This window comes from Sturnus vulgaris, chromosome W (assembly GCF_052056855.1).
Source record: "Sturnus vulgaris isolate bStuVul1 chromosome W, bStuVul1.hap1, whole genome shotgun sequence".
NCBI classification, from domain to species: domain Eukaryota; kingdom Metazoa; phylum Chordata; class Aves; order Passeriformes; family Sturnidae; genus Sturnus; species Sturnus vulgaris.
Window position 1 is genome coordinate 38,106,083 of NC_142282.1, and position 21,813 is coordinate 38,127,895.

The window sequence follows — 21,813 nt, forward strand, 5'->3', positions numbered from 1 at the left end:
TCTCAGGGCTCCAAGGACGTCCCGGGTTTCGGCACCAAATTGTTATAAATGAGAGACAAAAGTCTCGATATTCAGCAAAATTTTGGATTGCTTTATTTGATATAGAAAGAGCAAGCAGCGCGCTGGGGAACGCGAGGGGTCACCGCCCACTCCACGCTCCACCGAACCTTGGTTTGCAGTCCCTTCTTATACTGTGGTTTCTCGTTGTAATCAATAATTTTTGGGAGTTTTTTTTGCTGTCATAATTTTGCTAGGTAAGCAGTGGTGGTCGAATAAACATCCTTACACAAATTCACAAAGCCTTTGGGTGATAATCAGTCACAGATAGCCATCTGGTCCTTGTAGATAACCACCAGAGAAGTTCTGGAAGTCTGGTCCTTGAGATAGGCAGCATTGATCAGACAAAGGCAGGAAGGGCTTTTTGGGAAGTTCGATTTCGCAAGCTGGTAGCCGATACAACTTATTTGAAAAACATAACATAATGTAATGTAACATAATACAACATAACATAACAAGGTGTTTTTAAACAGAATTATTCAATCATATAATTTCTTTTATCTAGTGTCCATGCTTCACTTCAGAGCTTAGCATTCTGGTTTATGCAAACCTCAGTGCTTTTGTGATTAACACGAATCTTCTATCAATTGTCACACACTGGAGGCATGGGGTCTGCTGCTGCTGTGGCTGCTGAAGAAGACTCTGCCCTGCTGCTGCTGCTGCTGCTGCTACTGCTACTGCTGCTACTGCTGAGAGCAGCAGCCCGTCTGGAACTGCAATGGTGTTTCCATGTCAGAGGCCTTAAAGCCGCAGGAGCACCAGGCGGTGGTGGTACACCCTGCGCAATGCGTTATGGTCGACATGGGAGAGGCCTGCTGCCTCCACGAAGGGCCCATCCCGGCTTCCGTAGAATTCAGCCGATTGGTCGGACGAACCAAAACAAGGTGCATCTCGTCGGGGGAGATCGGCTGCGGCGTGAGACGGCAGACAGATTCCCCCATCCGCCCTTCCCCCTCCCGCGCGGTGATCCCGTCTGCTACCCCTCCCGCAGGTAAGGGTTACCCTCACTCCCCGCCCTGCCGCCAGTGTGTCCCACGCCACAGAAAGTCGAGGGATCCCGAGGTGGGCGGGGAGAGCGCTCGCTGAGCTCGCTTCCGGGATCGCCCTCTAGGAGGAAAGGCAGTCGCGGCGGGACTCCCTGGCCCCGCCGCGGCCGCACACATCCGCGCCGTCTTTAGAACGTAGGCACTACTCTGCGCTCCGGAGCTGTCCAGCGACGCCTCGTCGCTTTCCGGAGACGTGCAAAACAGCAGTGTCCTCACTCCGAGGCCCTCGCCGCGGCCCCCGGAAGGAGGCAGTTCTCGGGGTCTGGCGCGGCCGATAGCCAGGACGGAGAAGAGCTGGGCCGGAGTGCGGCCTCAGGCCGTGCCCACAGGCCATCAGAGAGGTCATAGATCTCTCCTCTCCTGAAATTTGGGAGAGCCCAGGGTCCACTGGCTTCCAGGGCCCGCAGGGCCCGCGGTGGCAGCAATTAGCTAATCGCTCGGAGGCCACCGAGGTATTTGGTTACATATAATAATTTCCGATATTTTTTCAGACCTATAACAAAGGGGATGATTTCTTTTGGTCACTCCTTAGATAAAAAAAAGGAAGAAACTAGTCACTGAAAGTTTCATAGGGTTTTAGGTCATCACCTGAGAATGCAATACAAGGTGATTTATAGGTTAGGGACTTACTCTAATGGGTTATCAGAAGCTTTAACAGTGAAACAAGATCGTTTTCATTATGTAATTGAGTTTTTGTCTGGATCCATTTTCCTGAAACTCCGTTCTACAGCAATCTTTGTTTGTCACCCTGCTACCATTTTGTGTCTTCGCCTTCCTTTCTTTCTCAAATTGTCACTGAATAATTCATTATGGCAACTCCCTTAGAGCAATGTCCAAACCAGATAAAGTCTTTTTTCTGCATTTATTTATGGAAAGATTCCTTAAGGAAAGAGCTTTGAAAAAAAGTTATTCACTTTATAGCTATGTCATTCTTGTTAACTATCTGAGATTATAAGAGAAGGGTTTTTTTTCAGTCAGGAGGCACTGTCTGTGCAGATTGAAAATTCAGATCTAATATTGCACTTTAATAGCATGGAAAGTCTCTTTACAACTTTAACTTCTTTCAGATATTGAAGAAAAAATTGCTAGGCCTTTCTAGGATAAAAACCTACATCTGTATAATTTCTGGAACTTGCATAGCAGTTAGTTCAGTTTCCTTTGAAAGTCTGCATACTTGAATGGCTTGCATTTTAAGCAATTTGGATGAAGTACTGTGAATAGCAAAGTTTTTTAATATGCTCTGCTAGAAAATTTAATTTAGTTAATTTTTAACCAAAGTGTCCCTTTTAGAGCAAGCACATATTGAACATATGCAGTCCAATAACCCTCACTAATGTAGTAACCATCATGGTTCTAAAATATAGGTAGATTATTCTGAGTGACCAAAATATTAACATCTCTGAGTATGTTTATACACCATAGATTATTTTAGAAGAAGCACCGAGAAATATGAGTCATTGGGAGCGGCTCTCCAAATCACCAGATATCACCAGACTTAAGGGAGGTTGCTGCCTAGGAGTGGGACTTTTTATGAGATACAGGGGAAAAGCAGTTTGGGATGGGATTACACAGAACTTACTATGGCATGTTTAGGGGAGGAACCAAAGGCAGGACAAGGGAGTGGTTTAGGTGATTTGGGGAGGAACAAGTATGGACAAATACAAAGGTAAGGGGATAAAAAGGGCCAGTCGCGTGTAAATAGTTTGCTGGTCAGTACACTTGTCTGGCTATGCCCTGTGCCTGATCAGTACAGTCTATCTTCTTATTAAATTCCTTTCTAACTCTTTTCTGGCAGAGGGCTCTCTATTCTCTGTATGTGTGTGCATGGGGGGCTGAGTGCAGCAACTGGAATCAGACCGTGAGTCGGAAGGCCTGTGTATCCATGGTGCCAGCAAGTGGAACAAGTGCAGGTAGGTGTGTGAGTGAATGTGATCACTAGTGAAGATCAAGTTGGACTAGATGAGAGAGTAGGTGAAGTGGACTGAGAGCAAGTGGGTGAGCGAGTCCCTAAGGTCCAGGTCTGGGTGCAGGGGTGCCTGTGTATCCCTCAGGGTGAGAGCATTGGGAGGGGTCAGCTACAGGGACCTGGTAAGTCCTGGCCAGTTATGTGTGTGTGTGTGTGTGTGCACATGCACACAATGGTCTGTACCAGCAATTGGAGCAGGGCTGGGGCCTCGGGGGTTCATATATCCAGGTGACAGTGAATCGTTAAAAAAAACCCGGTATAATCACGGACAAAGACCCTCTAACTAATTAAAGTTAGAAAGTGGTATGTTTATTCACTGGCAGGCGGCACGGGAGTCACCTCCGAAAGGCGTGACCGCCCTGAACAAGGTTCTTTGCCATCTATTTATTCCCCAAGATCTTACATACAATACATATGCATAACCCCAGCACCTCCCATCCCCATCCCATATTAAAATGAGCCCATTAGTCCTTCATGCGTGCGCAGTTCTTCTCTTGAATTTGGGTCGGTGGTGTCGAAATGGGTCAGTGGTCTCGAAGGATGAAGTCAGGAGAGTCTTCATCAGGTCTCTGTGACCCTCTGGCACGATCCAAGGCCCCGTGCTTCATGATTAACGGTTTACTTATTTTACGTTCTTCTGTATGTAAATTAATAATAGTAGATAATTATACCAATTAGCTCTAGCCTAAGCATCTAGTAATTATCAACCTACCATTTACCTACCTAACTTACATCTTGGTCATGGAAACTACTTCTACTCTTAGCAAAAATCTTAACTTTTTAAAACCATGATTCAACAGCGTCTGGGGAGACTGGGATCCAGGGGCCAGCTATGAGTAGTGAGACAGGGAATTGAGGAGTAAGGAATAGTTCATCAGAAACCAAGACAATGAGGAATGCCTGACATTTACTATGCTTGCAAAAATCGGGAGGAGAGGCAGACTGCTTTGTGATAAACGGAGCCAGAACTTGCAAACAGGGTGAGGGGTGCAAGGCTACCAGTGATAAGTTATAAATCCAAAACCCTAAACCAGCAAGAACTAATCTCAAGGTCTGGAATGTGCCTAAAGGGCTAAGACGCATGCTCCAGAGACAAAGTTGAAAAGTTCAAGTGCGATGAAGAGTTTGGAAGCCTTCATCAGAGACCCCCGACGACCCCTGAATTGGGGAGACGCAGGTGCAAGAGGACTTTTAGTTAATTTTAATACGAAGCGAGGGTAGGCGGGGCTAGTACATGAATATGTATTAGGCGTATTGTGTAATCCTAGACTTTTAGGGAATAAATAGAACAGTAGTTTGAAGTTTCGGTGTGAATGCTTTGGGAAGAATTATCCCCGTGCACCTCAGCGCTGAATAAATGCATACCTACTTTATAACTCTCATTTCTCACGAGTTATAGAGTCTTTTCCGCATATCAGTAGAATGAGGCTTTTGGTGCTGTCTCTCTTCCTGAGTGCTCTGAGCATGTTTGAACCTAGGGACATGGAGTGGCAGCAGCCTTGCCTCTCTCAGGCTGTTGTGTCCAGCATGATATATTTTCCTCTAATATTCTCTATTGTAGTCAGTTGTCTTGAGCACTCAAGACCAAAAAGGGAAGCTTTTAGTTTTAAGAATTAACATGCTGTTTAACAGAGCTTCAGTTCTTCCAGTGTTTTTGAAAAAACATGGTGTCATAATTGTTTCACATGAACATGTTTCTTGTTCTCAAAAGATCTCTTGGTGCAAAGGGTGGGACTGTGTTGTTTTTTGTGTTTTGTTTGTGTGAATTTTGACTGCTTGGTGTAGCGAAGAGACAACCCGAGATTTATACTGAAGGTGTACCTCCCAAGCAGCTTTGGTCTCTTCAACCACACAGGGAAGTGAAGGGGGGCACAGCAAAAGCTGTTTGTGTATGTAACTTAAGTAATATATCTCCCTGTAGTGTTTTTCACTTATCCCTTCATAAAATGACTGAGAATTCCAGTGTAACAGATAAAGCTGAATTTTATGCTCTATTAGCTAAGTATAGCGCCAGACCTTCCCAAGGAGGGGAGGAATGAGTGAACAATAACTGGTTTAATTTAGAAAATGTGATTGATAGAATATGTTTTTTGCAACATGAAACAAAATTCAAACTGGGCAAAAATAAAACTACTCTGCTCAGTTTTGGGAGCTTGTTTTACAGCAGCAGCTATAGAAGCTCGCTTTAAGCACGGAAGTGAGGAAAGCAAAATTAGAGATTTTTTACAAAACTTAGTCGAAATTTTGCAAAAACAATTAGATGAAGAAAGGAATGAGAACCATTTGTTACGAGCTGCCCTAAGAGAAGAACGGGCCAAAAATTCAAAGCATGCTGACTCACCAAAAGAAACACAGGAGAAGGAAGCTGTTCACATTAATCAAATATACCCTCAAAAAGACCTAACTTTGATGAAAAATTGTTGTATTGCGTTATTTTATTGTTATTAGATGGTTTGTTCTATTGTTTGTACCCTCCCCCCCGTTATAATTCAGTTGCCCTAATTCCAGCCTTCCCTTGATCAATCAACCCAAGTCCCAACCCACCTTCCAGAACCTTCCCTGTCCCTCACTCTAGTCCCTGCCCCGGAGATTGTCAATCCCTCCTAGCCCCTCCTATCCTTCTAGTATCTTCTGTATCAGTCATCCCCTTCTTAGCATATGATTTGATGTTACATGTATTTCCCCGCCTCTGTTTTCCCCTATTGGTTGTATGTATAATCAGCCCCGCCTTATGTTACACCCCCAAACTGTAGCGATTGGTTGCTGTATTGTACCCTCCCTTGGGGGAGGGCCCCTATTTAAGTTGCTGCACACCTGTGTTCCCTGCCTTTTGTGGTCCCCATCCCTTGATCCTAGTTGTCCTTCCTCCCTCAATAATTCCTGCTTCCCCGTGTAAGGGTCGGTCCGAAGTTCCCCTCGATTTTGCCTTCCGACCATCGCAAGGAGACCTCGAGGACCCCCACCCAGGCTGACTCTGAACAATGGTTTCCTGGCCCGGCCAAGTTGGATGCTCGTGACTGTGTGCTGGTGTATTGTGTTCACTGGACTGTGCTGTCATGGCACAAACCAGAGTTTGTGTTGTACCACCAACTGAGGACTGCTTGTCCGCACCTGTCTCCTGCAGCACCACACAATGGTCCATAAATCTTCCCACCTTTTGGCTAGAGGCCACTCGCTTTGGAGAAGGACTATAAAAGAGCGACCCTCTGGAAAGAACCCTTTGAGAGCTCTCCACTGATGAAGACCCCTGAGATCTCCCCATGGATGAGGACTCGTCTATCGGATGACCCGCGAGGACGCCTGTCTCGTCTGTTGGTAGCTATTCTCCCATCCCTTCCTTTCCTTTCCCTTTCCCTATCCTATACCTCTCCCCTTTACCGTAACTGAATTGTTGGCATTTGATGAAATGCATTGCTGTTGTTGATTAAACTGATTTTCTGTTGTTGAATAAACTGATTTTGTCCCCTGCATTTTGCCTGTTTGCACCTTTGAGATCAAAAGAACCATCATGACCCCCGCTCTGCATTAATAGCGGATCGTGACACTCCGGAACCTCAGAAGGACTCTCTCTCGATCCTTTGCTCCTTCCTGGACGCGTGTACGGCCGTTAGGGTTCAGAGCCCTACCCACATTCCGGGTTCCCCTGAATCCTGGAAGTGGGCCACTCTCGGCGCTGCTCTTGCCTTCAGGAGCTAGCTGGGTGAGTCGGTGCAGGGTGGAGAAGGCGGGCCGCGTCAAAAAATTGTGGGGAATACTGCTGCCCCAACTTGAAACCTGTGATTAAAATAGAATATGATTATATCAGTGATGCACCCCCTGAGCAACCTTCTCCACAGGTTCTGGGCAGTGTACCAGAGCAAACTTCTCCGCAAGTTCTGAACAATGTACCAAAGCAATCTCCTCCACAGGCTCTGGAAGTTGAGCCTAAGCAGTGCACCTGCACTAGGCTTTCCCAAGGGTATAAACACTCCCCCACTTTGGCCCACCACGTTTTAGCCCAGGAATTAGAAAAGATACCCAAACCTGACAATGTTGCTGTTTGTCAATATATTAATGATATCATGGTGGGAGGAGACGAAATAAAAGTAGTGGGAGGTACCCTAACCTCTTTAGATTAGATTAAAATGCCCGAATCCAGGAAAGATATCCAACAAGCTCCAGGACTATTAGTCTTCTGGAGAAAACACATCACAGTCACTATTGAGACCCCTCCACCTCACAGGGTGGCCCAAAGATCCAGTTAGGAAGTGGTATGCCCAGATTGACCATTACTGTAACACTTTCTCAGTAACACAAGGAGCTGTAAAAAATCTGGCTCTCATAGAAACTGAGAGCTTGGCTAATAGCCATGACAAACCTGCCTTGGTAATTAAAGTAGCCCCTCCTTTCTCCCCTCAACAATCACCAAATTCTTGGTTCACTGATGTTTCTGCCAAACGAGAGGGAAAAGTGGGGAAATACAGGGCAGTTGGGGAGCTTTTGTTGTTTGGAGTTGTTTGGAGTTTTTTCCAACTTGAGGTACAGAATACTTCTCTTGTTTAAATCTACACTCTTATGCTGTTTAAAGGCGGTACAGAGTGGCTTCCTTTTCGGCAGCAAAATGATTGGGAAGTTAACAGAATTCCAGTCCACGCTACACACTGGATGGTTCCATCATTTTAATCTCCTGTCTCCTGGAGGCAGACTCTGTTGTGTTTACTTTTCACAGAAGAACGACGAGGGACATGAAGAAGCACTCCCTTAGTGTTGGAAGACAAAAACAAGGATTTCCCTCCCTTCATGGTAACACAAGATGAAGATGTCACGATAACATGTGAATTAATTGCTGAATCCCTCATCGAACCGTGTTTTATATTGTGAAATTCAAAATTAGAATTGTTGGCTAAATTTAACTGCTGTACAATTTTCCTAGAAAATCATGTGTAGTAAAAACAATACAAAATACTAGGGGGAACTTGATGTAATGTTGTAACACCTACCACCCAACCACCAGTCATGCTGAGCCTGAAAATTTTGGAAATTGGACCATATGTAATCAGGAAAACTGGCCAAAAACAAATATTGTTTAACCCGGCATGGTCTCTTAAACAAGTCAAATTATCAATGCAAAATAATGTCTCAGAAGCTCAGCCAGCTTGTTCATCTTTTTTGTAAACTTTTTTTGAGGGGTGGACAACCTGGTTGTGAAAGCAGAATCCTTCTAAGAAACGAATGACAAGAGACATAACCGGTGTTGTGGGAACAGGATTGGGAATTTTGAATAGCATCGATTCAGAAGTACTAATGAATAAATTGGCTATCACAGCTGGAGATGTAACCAAATTACAACAGCCCCTGCAATCATCCTTAACAGCTTTGGGAACCCAACAGTGGTTGTTATCAAACATATTGCCAAATTGGGAAAAGGTAAATGCAAATGACCACAAATTGATAATCGATGCACTTGGTGCTACACAAAATAACACCTCTCTGGCTCTCAGCTGTAACCAGGCCCAGGTGTGGATGCAGTGTGTTGCTGCTTCAATTATAAGAGAAGGTGAGGAAGGCACTTTTCCCACTGAAATTTGGAAAATAATTTGGGACAGTGCCACCGATTTTGAAAGAGAATTCCATTCCTGGTGGTACTTAGTAAATTTTACCTATAACCCCAGCACAAACACAGCCACAGCCTTTGTACTGACGATATGCAATGCTTCAGTGCATCCAATATTCCCCATCATTGCATTAGGGTTGAATCATGACGGAGCTATTCTCTATCCTTTCGAGCATAGGGAATGGGCCCGTCAAATTGGTGAGAAATGGCAACCTGTCAATTTGGAAGCCTGTATTGTCCGGGAACAACAAGGGTTTATTTGTGAAAGTAATGCGATTAGAGCTCAAGATATTTGTTCAGACACAGAACAGAATGTTTGTAACTTTGAAATTCATCCAAACGAGATCCCTGAAACTGTACTGGTATATATAGGCAATGGATGTGCATGCTTTAGAACTGCTTGTGATAATGATTTTATAGAAAATTTGGTAGTGGATACTAAAAATCATTCAAATTTTTGTGTTTGTAACTTTACCAGAATTGCAGGGTGTGATTTTTCCTATGTAGCTCCAGTTACTTATCACCTTTTGAAGTCCAATTACACACTGATCCACCATCTATTGACCTCTCCCATTGGAATGAACCTCTCTCTGTTAAAGCAATTGTTGCTTCACCAAGATCTAATTGAAATGTTGGAATGGATTAAGAAAAATGAATAAAAAAACCTTAATAACTCTTCATCACAATGTGAAAGACATACATCGTGTTTTGGAAAGAGAAAAGAAAGATGCCGAACACAGGTGGTGGGATACTCTCTTTGGATGGTCACCTACTGCTACAGGAGTCCTGAACAAATTGTGTCATCCCATCATTGTTCTCTTGATTTTGGTTTTGATTTGTTTTGTTCTATCAGCAATCCTATACATTATGAATTGGAAAATGATGAAATGGTTAACAAAATTGGCATCTGTAATAGACGTACCCAAATTGGTCACTGATAACATCCCTACGGTTATTGACACAAGATGAATTACCCAGGTATTTAAAGATAGGATAAACTGTGGTATTGGCTGAAATTGCTTATTTTTAATTGTGTGGTATTTTTTGGAATTAAAATAATTTTTTTTTGTGTAAAAAAAAATTTGAAAATTTATTTATTCTTTTGTAATAAAAAAATTGAAAAAATTGCTTATTTCTTTGTAATCAAAATTGAATGTGTATTTTAATTGAGAATTGATTACTTGTTTTGTTTTATTATTCTCTCTCCTTTTCCTTTTCCTTTCCCTTATCTTTTTCCTACTTTTCTATTCTGTCTGATTCTGTCTCTATTTTCCAGGATAAGCTACCGAGACGAGTCCTGAAGACTTTGCAACAACTCTACAAAGGAGCGCTCTTGACAATGATCGTGAGTCACGGGGTGGTGTAAGGGTCGGTCCGAAGTTTCCCTCGTCTTTGCCTCCCGACCGTTGCAAGAAGACCTCAAGGACCCCCGCTCAGGTTGACTACGAACAATGGTTTTCTGGACTGGCCAAGATGGATGCCTGCCAAGTGACTGTGTGCAGGTGTGTTGTGTTCACTGGACTGTGCTGTTATGGCACTAACCGGAGATTGTGCTGCACCAACTGGAGACTGCATGTACTGCACGACCACACTTGTCTCCTGGAGCACCTCACAATGGTCCATAAATCTTCCCACTTTTTGGCCAGAAGCCACTTGCTTTGGAGAAGGACTATAAAAGAGTGACCCTCTGGAGAAGACCCTTGAGATCTCCCCATGGATGAAGACTCGTCTATCGGCTGGCCCATGACGACGTCCGTCTCGTCTCATTGGTAGCTATTTTCCCATCCCCCTCTTTTTCTCTATATACTTTGTTTCCTATATCTCTCCCCTCTATCGCAACTGAGTTGTTGGCATTTAATAAAAATGCATTGCTATTGTTGAATAAACTGATTTGTCCCCCGCTATTTGCCTGTTTGCACCTCTGAGATCAAACGAACCATCACGATCCCCGCTCTGTATTAGCAGCAGATCGTGACAACCTCACAATAGTCCATAAATCTCCCCACCTCTTGGCCAGAAGCCACTCGCTTTGGAAAAGGTATATAAAATTGTGACTCTCTGGAGAAGCCTTTGAGATCTCCCCATGGATGGAAGACCCGTCTATTGGCAGAGGACCACGAGGACTCATCTCATCCATTGGTACCTATTCCCCCACCCCCTCTTTCTCTCTCTCTTTACTTTGTTTTTCTTTATCTTTCCCTCTATTGCAACTGAGTTGTGTCACGATCTGCTGTTAATACAGGCGGGAGTCGTGATGGTTCATTTGATCTCAGTGGTGCAAAAGACACAACAGGGGACAAATCAGTTTGCTCACAGCAAAATGCACTTTATTGAGTGCCAACAACTCAGTTTTACGATACAGGGAGAGTTAAAGGAAACAAAGTAAAGAGAGAGAGAGAGAGAAATAGGGGGGAAATGGGGAATAGCTACCAACAGACGAGATGGTCGTCCTCGTGGTCTAGCCAATAGACTCTGGCATCCTTGTGGTCCCAGCCAATAGATGTGTCTTCTGTGGGGAGATCTCAAAATCTTCTTCAGAGAGTCACCTTTTATAGTCCTTTTCCAAAACGAGTGGCGTCCAGCCAAGAGGTGGGAAGATTTATGGGCCATTATAAGGTGCTCCGAGACAGAACATGCAGTGGTGCTCCGAGAACCAGATGTAGGCGTAGTACCTGTTCGAAGGCATTGTACCGTGGACAGCACAGCGAGCACAGCACACCAGCAGTCACTTGGCCAGCATCCACCTCGACCAGGCCAGAACTCCTGTCCAGAAGCAGATGGGGGTCCTCGGGGTAGCCTCTATCCTCACGATGGTCGTGAGGCATATGAGGGAAACTCCGGACCGACTCTTACAAATTGTTAGCATTCCATAAAAATGCATTGCTGTGAATAAACTGATTTTGTCCCCTGCTGTATCTTTTGCACCCCTAAGATCAAACAAACCATCACAACCCCCGCCTGTGTTGGCGGATTGTGACAGTCACCTGGTCGTAGAAGGAGGTCGGGTTGCTCAGGCAGGACTTGCCTTTCCTAAACCCTGCCGGCTGGGCTTGAGCCCTTGGTTGTCCTGTATGTGCCATGTGATTGCACTCAAGATAATTTTTTTAATAACCTTGCTGGGCACTGAGTTCAGACTAACAGGCCTATAGTTCTCCAGATCCTCCTTTCCACCCTTCTTGTGGATGGGCATCACACTGGCCAATCCCCAGTCATCTGGGTCCTCCCCAGTTAGCCAGGACTGTCACGAGACGAGTGAGAGCTTCAGACAAGCCCTGCCTTAGCCTCAGATTTTTGGCAACAGCCTAAATTTAGGAAATCACTCTGGCCCACAAGTTCTAAGGATGGCAGAGGAGGTCTATGTAAAACGAATTCTTTATTTAATATTTATTATTTATTGAACAGACAGGAAATAACAGACAAAAGAGCTTAATCAGAGTTACTACACACTATAAAACTAAAAGAACTACTAGTAGATTATATAAAACAGTGTATGATATCAAGGTACCTTTATTAAAGCTAGCAAAAGAAATAGTATAGATTAGGAGTCAAATGTAACTTACCACTGAAATAATAACAATGATGACAAGGACTGATGATAAATGATGGAAAGTGGCTTAGTGAGCTCTTCCACCAGCTCCCTCATCACTCTAGGATGAATCCCACCTGGTTCCATAGACTTGTGATTGTCTGAGTGTCTCAACAGGTCACTTAACTATCTCCTCTTGAATTGCAGGGGGTTTATTGTGCTCCCTGTCCTTGTCTACCAGCTCAGGGGGCTGGTTGCCCTGAGGATAACCGGTCTTTCTGTTGAAGACTGAGGCAAAGAAGATATTAAGTACCTCAGCCTTTTCATCATCCTTGGTGACTGTCCCCCCCTGCATCTGATAAAGGATGGAGATTTTCCTTGGCCCTCCTTTTGTTGTTGATGTTTTTCTAAAAAAAAAATACTTGTACTCTTCCTGAGTGTCCTCCCCCTTCTTCCAAAGTTCATGAACCCTCTTTTTTTCCCCTGAGTTCCAGTGAAAGTTCCCTGTTCAGCCAGGCCAGTCTTATGCCCTGCCAGCTTGTCTTTCAGCACAGAGACAGCCTCCTCTTGAACCTTTAAGATCTCCTATCTCCTCCTGTTTGTTACCCACACTGCTGCATTAGTGTAGATGCACTTCAACTGGGCTATCCATTTAACCCCCAACACTGGCCTGCTGCCCCCAGGCTCATCTCTAGTGAGTCTGGTCTTATCCTTTTCCTCCTTCAAGCCTAGTTTAAAGTCCTCTTAATCAGCCCTACCAACTCACAGGCTGGAATCCCTTCCTCCTTTGAGATAGGCAAACCCCATGTCTCCAGCACACCTGGTGCTGTATAAACCGCCTCATGATCAAAAACGCCAAATTTCCACTGAGGGCATCAGTCTTTAAGCCACACAATCATGTGGGTTGTCCTGTTCCTTTTGGCATTCTTCCCTGCTACCAAAGGGATTGAGGAGAACGCCACCTGTGCTCCTGTCCCTTCAACCAGTTGACTCAGTGTTCTGAAATCCTTTTTGATTGCTCTAAGACTTCTCAATCTTGTTGCTGCTGACCCAGACAACCAGAAGTGGCTAATAATCAGAGAGACAAATTAGTCCAGGAAGTCTCCTAGTAATATGTCTTACCCAGGCCACAGGGAGGCAGCAGACTTTCCTGTGGAGTGGGTCCCATTGGCATATAGGGCCCTTGTTTCCCCTCAAGAGGGAGTTGCCCACTATAATTACCCTTCTTTCTTTCCTAATACATGTAGTTGTGATCTGTCTAGTTGACTGTGCTGATCTGGGAGATCCCCCCCCCAGATAGACCTTCTTCTCCACTGTCATCTGCCTGACCCTCAAGTTCCAGAGCCTTGTACCTATTCTGTAAGGGCACTTGGGAATGTGAGGGAGGCCAGGAGGGGATTCTCCTACCTCCCCAAGCATGGACCTGTTTCCATTCCCCCTGTCTTTCAGGTTTCCTCCTTCTGCCTGATGGCATGAGGGTCAGGGCTCCTCTGACTCTTGCCGAGCTTCCATCTGCTGCATTTCTCTCAGGGATGGAAGAGTGTGACTCCACCAGTCTACTCTCACACTCCCTGATAGTCCTCAGCCTCTCCAGTTTAAGCTCTGCCACCAGGCAGAGCAGATCATTCAGCTAGTCACACCACACACAGGTGTCATCTCTGCCACCCTCCAGTACTGATGCCAGGCTCAAACACTCCCTGCAGCCAGAGACCTGGACAGCTGTGTGTTTCTGAGGGAGCTCTGTCTGGGTTGCCATGCTCCTGCTAGCAATGGCTTTTGACTGTGTGGAAACCATTGCTAGGTCTGTTCTAGCTGGGCAGGCAAACCCACCAGGTGAGCTCACCGCAGGAGCTGGGAGGGTGGCTGTGCCCTCTTACACACCCTTCATGCACAAACTGCCATGCCACATCCTGTTTGCCCACTCCTGTTTGTTGCGCTCCCTTGAGCCATTTTAATCTCCCTCAGATGCTTCTGGCAACGTCCCCTCCTCATCTGATTGACTGCCAGGGGCTTACAGGTCTACACGAGGCTCAGGGCTGTTGCTCTTGTGTCCCTGAGCTGGGGAACTTCCCTGTACAGCCTGATCTAACCCTCACCTCCAGACTTAACTCAGTCACCGCTGCTGCCACCTCACTGATGGGATGGGGAATTGTCCTGGTTTCAGCTAGGACTATTATGAACCAGTGTTTTGAGATCGCTTACAGAATCACCAGCAATGTTATCAGTAAAAACAGATTTAATATAAAAGTGATAGCATGACAAAGGTCATTGGCAAGGTTCACTCTACTACTTACTAGATGGTTAAGGCACACAGAGGAAAAGCAACAAACAAAAATCCAATCAATCTAAACTGAAATAAACCACAAAACTATCTATCTATCTATGTGTGTGTGTGTGTGTATGTGTGTGTGTGTGTTTAGGTGTGTGTGACAAAAGGATAGAAAGGGTAAGGATAAAAAGGAATACGGCTTAAAGGCTCAATAGCACTTAACAACATTTAACTTATAACTTAACACTTTAGCAAAGGATTCATATAGGATTTAATATATCGCAACAGTAACTTACAGGTCTAGCTTATTTACAAATCTAAAGTAGTTAAGAATCCAGGAGAGCAGCATTTCTCCCACATTTTCTATAGCGTATTCACACTTGCATGCACACAGACACAAAGAGACTCTACAGTGTACCTGTGAAAAATTCCCCTTGAGGCAGTGAAATATGTCAGATGCCTTTGCATCTTCTCAATGGGTGAAGGGTTGAGCCTCAAGAAATGGAGGTATCAGGCCAGGATCCATCATCATTTGGCAATCCTCCAAGTATAGCAAACTTGAGAGTTCTCTGGCTCTGAGAGGCCCCACTCAGAAGAAGTTAACTGGTTGCAGCTGCTGTGGACCAGGAGAGATCAAAGGATCTAATTTTGGACCACTGCTTGTAGGGTCACAAGAGAGTGGGCTTTAGTCATAACAATGTTTCATCCTGGACACACTTCAGATTGGCAACTTTCTTTGAAAGTGTGAGAACAAGACTGTTATGCCATTCAGGCAAAAAACATTTCCAAGGCTGTTAAAAAAAAAAAAAACAAAAAAAAAAGCAAAGCAGGAGCTTGTTAGCCAGCATTAGTTCCTGGGAACAGACATTATTTCTGATAAGCTCAAGAGGAGCTCAGCTCAGGGGCTGTTCAACAAGGCAGAAGCCTTTCTCAACAAAAAAGCATTTCTCAAATCTTAATGCAGTCTGGTGGAGAAAGGATGCACCTCCACAAGGATAGAGTTAATTTTCTTCCTAGTAGTTGGTATAGTGCTTTATTTTGGATTTCATATGAGAATAATATTGGTAACACTGATGTTGTAGTTGTCGCTAAGCAGTGTTTGCACTAAGTCAAAAACCTTTCAGCTTCTTGCACCACCCCACCAGCAAGTAGGCTGGGAGGCTGAGAAGATAAAGAACTGGATGCTGCACATTTCAATATGAATCAAGCAAATGCCGCTTTATTGCTCTCTTCTAACCCTAATATACAATTTCTCTACCCCTACACACAATCACGCAACTTATCGTTGGTAAAAGCCTTCTTGCATGAGGCAAACATGCAGGTTTTTCTATTTTTCATTGGCTTCAGTTTCTTGGCATTCACCTATCACTTTCAGCTCTTCTTGTCTCACCCCTTGTTTTCTTGTTAAGCAACAGCTGTCCTTCTTATCTCTCTTTCAAGGTGACTTCAAGGGCAAAGCTACAGGCCTATCTCAGGCTCATAAAAGCATTCATATCTCTTTCCTGGCTCGTTCACTACATGTCCATCTTCCTCTAAAAACATTCCCACAGGAGGCACAAGAAGATGGAAAGAGACACAGCCAGGACAGCTGACCCAAAGTGGCCAAAGGGATATTCCATACCATATGACATCCTACTCTGCATATAAACTAGGGGTAAAGCTGGGCAGGGACCACTGCTCAAGAACTGGCTGGGCATCACTAAACAGGAGGTGAGCAATTGCATTGTGCATCACTTGTTCCATATACTCTCATTGTTTTATTATTTTCTTTTCCATTTCTCACCTACTATTTTGTCCTATTATATTGTTTTTATCCCAACCTGTGAATTTTCCTTTTTTTCCTCCACTCTCCCACTGAGGAGGAGAGAGTGAGCAAGTAGCTGTGTGGTGTTTAGCTACCTGCCCAGTTAAACCATGAGAGGCATCCTCAGCTTCTTCAGGGAACCTGTTCTACTGTCTCACCACCCTAAAGAATTTCTTCCTTATATCTAATCTTTCACAGAAGTATAAGATTCTTGCTTTCAGATTTTAATGATCCCAGGTCTAAAGTTGTATTTTTAAATGTCCTCATTCTACACAGCAAGAGAGTCCACAAAAATAGGTATTGCTATCACTCTTTTTATTTTTCAGCCAGAAATACATTTTCATAGAACATTTCAATAAATAGTGGTGTTTATTCCTTAGACAAAACCTCTCTTTGGCATGTGACCATATTCAATTTTTGAAACTAAAGACTATACAGGAAAAGTTCATTCAAGAGATCATTGTTCAATAAATTAAATTTACAGAGGTGCAGTTAACTCTTTGAAATACACATCAGTTGTACATATTCTAATAAGCCAGAAAACATTAACCAAACCAGCAAAACCATCTACTGGGCTCCTCTTCACTGCCTTCAGTTACAATTGTGCAGTAAGTGACAGAATGAAAACAACTCTTCCTTTTCCATAACACATGTACTGAGTAGCGCTTGCTACTCATCCTGAAGAATCAAAAAAATCCCTAAACGGTACTAGAAACAACTGATCAAATAAAATGTTTCCAAATATGATCTTAATTTTAATTTCTAAATATGTAAACTAAAATGAAGTTGCAAACTGCTTCAGTATTAGAGCGCACCTAAAAATGTATTAAAAAATTTACATTTTATACATAAGTTACTAACATGTTTTAAATATATCTAAGAATACAGTTGTGAAAACTGCATTTGATGTCATATTTGGACAAAAAATTTCTTCAGCAACAAATTAAGCCAGGGTATTCAATCTACTGATATTCTAAATACTTATTCCAAACTAGTTTTATTAAAAAATAAAGGAGGTAAAACAATTACTTCTGTACAGAAACAAAAATATGTAATACGCTTGAAGTAGAAAACTAACAAATGTTTATTTTATGAGTGAATTTCCTTGTCACCACCAGTGCAAACCCAGTTATAAAATGTTTGAATAGGATGGTTTAAAATAACAGGTGATCCAATTTAGCCATGCTCACATTCTTTCCCATGATGTAAAAAATCATACATACATTTTATTGTAGAATACATCAAGAAACAAAAAGATAACTTGAGTACTTATCCAAGAGCAATTTCTAACATCAACCCAAAATTAGCAACAACCAAGTAGACCATCAATCTCAGTATTAAATTGCCATAAATGCTAGATAACTACAAAAAACCCCTAACACCCCAAACCCAAATCCAAAAACCAAAAGTATTTTCTTTGTTAAAAGATATTCAAAGAAATATCTACCAGCTACAGTCAAATTTGCATTAGAAGCTACTTGCTGTGGAAAATTTTTTCCCTGCATTTGTAACACAATACATTGTCAAAATTCTATTCAAATAAATTACTTTCTGATAACATTTTGCTTATACCACATACAATATGGACAGTCATGTACAGAATGACAGCAGATTTTTGCAGCAGAGAAATAACCAGAAACTGGTTCTAAATTCTTGATTATATACTTCATGGTTCATGTATTATTTCTTGAAAACATACGGTCCCCTCTAAGGGTAAGGTGTTGGAGCTGGTATTGTAACATATCTGTGTCAGCAGGTTCCTGAGTGCTCATTTTGTCTAAATTGAGGTAGTCCAGGGATTTAGAATGAGCCTTTTTGCCCTTTAAAAGGCAAAGAGGCAGGGGACCATGAAGTGCCTTGTAAAGTTCATATGGTAAAGCCTTAGTGCATTTATCCCCTGAGCTGGGCATACGTCTCCTCCTCCTTCCATTTACTGCTGGGATCTCATATGGCTGATAGCACCTACTTTTAGTTTTATAAAAACGGGAAGAACATGCAAGTCCTAAATCAATCTGGTTAGAGTGCAAGTTAAGCCCAGATTTCCCTTTATTATCTTCATTTCCTGTATACTTTTGAGCTAATTTTAGCAGCTCCTCTCCAGTTGTGAATCCAACTAGGTAGTTAGAATCCATACAAAGGATCTGATAGCCTGAAAATGTCTGTCGCATTGGTGAACAGGGGGTGCTGGAGCATCGTGGTTTCTCTGCTTCTGTTTTGCTTGCAGAACTGATCTCTGCAAGAGGTACAGAGAGGGTAGATATGGTAGTTCTGGACTTTCCATTTATGTCCATTTTAAGCAATGTGCTATTCTCCTAAAAACAAAACAGAGATTGATCACAAATAGAGCCTTTAACCACTAAAGGAGCTGAGAGAGGATCTCAGAAATCAAACTTCTTATCACCCACAAAACATAACCAGTACTCCTCTATTTAGTTCTTCTGGTTCACATGGTCTTTTTAACGAATCGTTTACGCTCTTTTCCTTACTGTCCCCATGCACGTGTTCCTCTAAAGTGCACATTTTGTTCTGGCTAGCTATTTCAACGAACAATGCTTGTGCCTTACAGGAACACACAAAGCCTAAAGTTTGGTCCAGTAACACTGCATAATCATCCTGTTAGGCTGAGCTCTGATGCAGAGGCCTCTCAATCCAGCTCAAAGGATTGGTGTCTTCTTTGCATACAACAGGGTTCTCACAGAGGGTCCCTTGATGGGTCTCCTAGGAGGGGTTTGTAGGCCTTGAGCATATCCAGACTTGTCCATGTTGCCTCCATCTTTTTGGCAACCCTCCACCTTCACGAAGTCCCTACCCCAGACATGTTAGGGCTTGTTCTGTAGCCTTTTAAAGTGGGGGACCCCAAACCTGCCTTTTACCTTTGTTTATTTACTTTCTATTCACATGGAAACTTGAATTACTCATGCCATTAGCTATTATTTAAGAATTTTTAGACATTTTATACCTATACTTTTACAGATATAATTTCTATATTTTTATAATTGTATATATACATATTCAGACATAAGCATATTAAGATAGTGCAATTACATATAAATATCTATTAAAATATATAGAAAATGAGTGTGCAAATATTCCATCTACTATATGTTTTTATATGCTGCCAATCAGAGGAAGTTCTGAGAATATGTGGGTATTGATGAATACTAGGAGCAAAGTTCAAAATAACAAGATAAAGAACAAAGTGGTAAGAACCAAAACAAAACAAAAAAAAAACAAGACAAAAACCAAACTAACAACACTCCCTCACCCTAAAAAACCCCCACATCATCAAAGACCACCACCTTTTATTACAATGCAATATAAAATTATTCATAGAAAGCTGAAAGCTAGGCACTAGTATACTTTGTTACTGTTAGACTGAATATAAAGGTTATAGTCAGGTTTAGCACTTGTACAAGAATTAAGAATGGTATAATTGGGACAGCTGTTGGCTGTAAGTTGCAACTTCAAAGAATTAAGCAGTTATGAACAGATAGAGGTGTTAATACATGTTAATTCTGGCTTTCGAACCAGTTTAGACTCTTAATGATACTTGGTGAAAAAATACACTTGCTCAATCTAACTACAAGCTTAAGGATTTACATTAAAATTCCCAAGATTTGTACACAAAGGCATCAGAATTAATACCTTGTTTTCCTCCATAATTTGCCAGAGTAGTTTAACTGCTCTGCTCTTCATCGTATAATTCTTATTTCCATTATATTGTAAAGCATTTATAGGATAAGAAAATTTGGGTCTGAGAGAGAAAACAGGGCAAAATAGGCCTGCAGACCCTACCACTGTGGCAGGAAAAGACTTGCACATATTCATTCCTGCCTTGCTGACGACACTACAAGAGTTAGTACAGAGATAGGAACTCAGCGAAAAGGAAAGTGAAAACATATATCAGGATCTCTGTGCTGCAGGGGAAAATTCTGTCTACCTAAGAGCACCGGGTGCTGGCAAAGGCTCGAGAAGTACCATGCAGCTATGAGAGGATGGCTGCTCAGCCATATAAATAATGTGTTTGCTACCTACCCTACACCCTCTGCCCCACATAACCGTATTACAGGCACCTCTTGTCTGCTACTGCCTGGTCTCACGGCGCGACCACAGAACGATTGAGGTCTACTCGAGAAGTGACTTTAAAGACAGAGAGTAGCTGGCAGAAGCTGCCAGCCCTGCCGTGGAACTCAGATGCATTAAAGCGGGCAGCTGCGTTACCGGCTCCCACTGAAGCGCCAAGCGCGATCATACCCCACCTCTACTGCCTCCGCACGCGGAATCGTAACGCTGCACTAACCGGATCGCTAGCTCCCTGCACTCAGTATTCTGACACGATAAGATAAGCCGCAGTTAAGGCCAAGGCCGCACCCACACAAACTTACAAACTCCGAGCGGCACATCTGTTATTTAATCATACGGCTACAGCGGGGCCCATGGGGAACAGAGCCTTCACACGACCTTCGCGAAAAATACAGGTCGCCCCGCTGCCACCACTCCACAACACCGCCCACCACCCTTCGTCTCCATCGCACAGCATCTCTCCTACCAGCCCTTCGCCGGCCTCTGTAGCACCTTGGCCAGGCGCACGGTGCGCTAAAGTCTGCCCGGTTTCCCACGGCTCCTCCCCAGGCAGGGGAGGGCCTCCCCGCACTCCAGCAGGCACAAGCAGGGCCCGCCACGGAGCCTGAACTGCAACTTCGACGGCCCAGCGAACATACACGACTCCCACCTCCTGCCTGCGGTCCAGTGCGGCGGAACTCCAACACAGCGAGGAAAGACAAGGCTCTGACTATGGTGCAGTCTATTACGCTCACTGAAGCTAAAGGATGAAAATAAACCCCCTTCCCCTACGCTTGCAGACCGTGGGGTAATGGACGTTTCCAGCCAATCACAACAGACCACGTGACCGAAAGAGGGGCATGACATCCGGAGCAAATGGTACAACTGGGTATCTGCAGGGGCAGTTATTTTACCAGAAGCTGGGGGTGGGGCACTTGTCACTTCTTATCTTGGCTAAAACTTGTCCCTGTGCTACACGCATACATATATTATTTATACTTGGAAATTCCATTTTCTTTTGCTGTTATGAAAACATGCTGTCGAAGTTATGTACTTATAGAGCAAAGGTTTTGGGAAATATTTATTTCAAATATACAACAAAAAATATTTAGTTGAAAGGGAAAAGTCAGGTTTAAACTGAGCTATGTAAGGGTATCTACAAAGTTGTCACAGTACACTATCTAGAGCGGGGCAATTAGCCTGTAGACTTTAGCCTCTGCAGCTAACAGACTCTTCTAGTGCAAGCTGGTGATCTTGCTGTATGCACTGCCAACCCCAGATTACAAACACAGTGGTGAGTTGTCTCCCACCGACTTGCACCCAGATTTACCCACTCCATTTTCTACATGGTTGTTTGTAACCATATGGAAATTTTGTAAGCTGAAGGGTCTTTAAAAAATGTTACTTCACTATGCTCTTGAAGGTCCCCTAGAATAGTCACATACAGATGGATACCATGCTTGTACAGAAGGAAAAGAGGGAGAAAGTCA

General features: G+C 43.4%; 1 protein-coding gene and 1 long non-coding RNA gene across 11 annotated transcripts; one reads left to right on the forward strand and one right to left on the reverse strand.

Annotated features, from left to right (window-relative positions):
- Positions 1-110: 110 nt before the first annotated feature.
- LOC148220126 (uncharacterized) lies at positions 111-14,567 on the forward strand. 5 transcript variants are annotated; one of them, XR_015799158.1, is made up of 6 exons: positions 111-1,048; positions 2,899-6,384; positions 6,563-6,769; positions 7,778-7,851; positions 9,939-10,007; positions 12,396-14,567. It is a non-coding gene; the product is annotated as an uncharacterized LOC148220126 (long non-coding RNA). The 5 variants fall into 5 exon arrangements; XR_015799157.1 differs by lacking the exon at positions 12,396-14,567 and having other exon boundaries at positions 112-1,048; positions 9,939-11,560; XR_015799159.1 differs by lacking the exons at positions 9,939-10,007; positions 12,396-14,567 and having other exon boundaries at positions 131-1,048; positions 2,899-3,013; positions 5,967-6,384; positions 7,778-9,794.
- Positions 3,357-21,157, reverse strand: LOC148220127 (macrophage immunometabolism regulator-like). Of its 6 annotated transcripts, XR_015799153.1 has the most exons (3): positions 20,994-21,132; positions 6,696-6,843; positions 3,357-3,706 (listed from the first exon to the last, which is right to left on the reverse strand). XR_015799153.1 is itself a non-coding variant. In XM_088155726.1 (2 exons), exon 2 carries the CDS (start codon positions 18,550-18,552, stop codon positions 17,935-17,937), a length of 618 nt encoding a protein of 205 aa, XP_088011852.1. In that variant the 5' UTR covers positions 18,553-18,573; positions 20,811-20,954; the 3' UTR covers positions 16,560-17,934. The 6 variants fall into 6 exon arrangements, 3 of the variants coding, with proteins under 3 accessions (XP_088011852.1, XP_088011851.1, XP_088011850.1); XR_015799154.1 differs by lacking the exons at positions 3,357-3,706; positions 20,994-21,132 and adding an exon at positions 14,876-15,235 and having other exon boundaries at positions 6,701-6,843; XM_088155726.1 differs by lacking the exons at positions 3,357-3,706; positions 6,696-6,843; positions 20,994-21,132 and adding exons at positions 16,560-18,573; positions 20,811-20,954.
- Between the last annotated feature and the right edge of the window lie 656 nt (positions 21,158-21,813).

Coding starts and splice junctions, on each gene's coding strand:
- LOC148220127 (XM_088155724.1), bottom strand. CDS start 20,161: ATGTTTTCACTTTCCTTTTCGCTGAGTTCCTATCTCTGTACTAACTCT. Junction 18,574..19,906: donor AAATTATGGAGGAAAACAAG/GTATTAATTCTG, acceptor TTTTGTTTTTAG/GAGAATAGCACATTGCTTAA.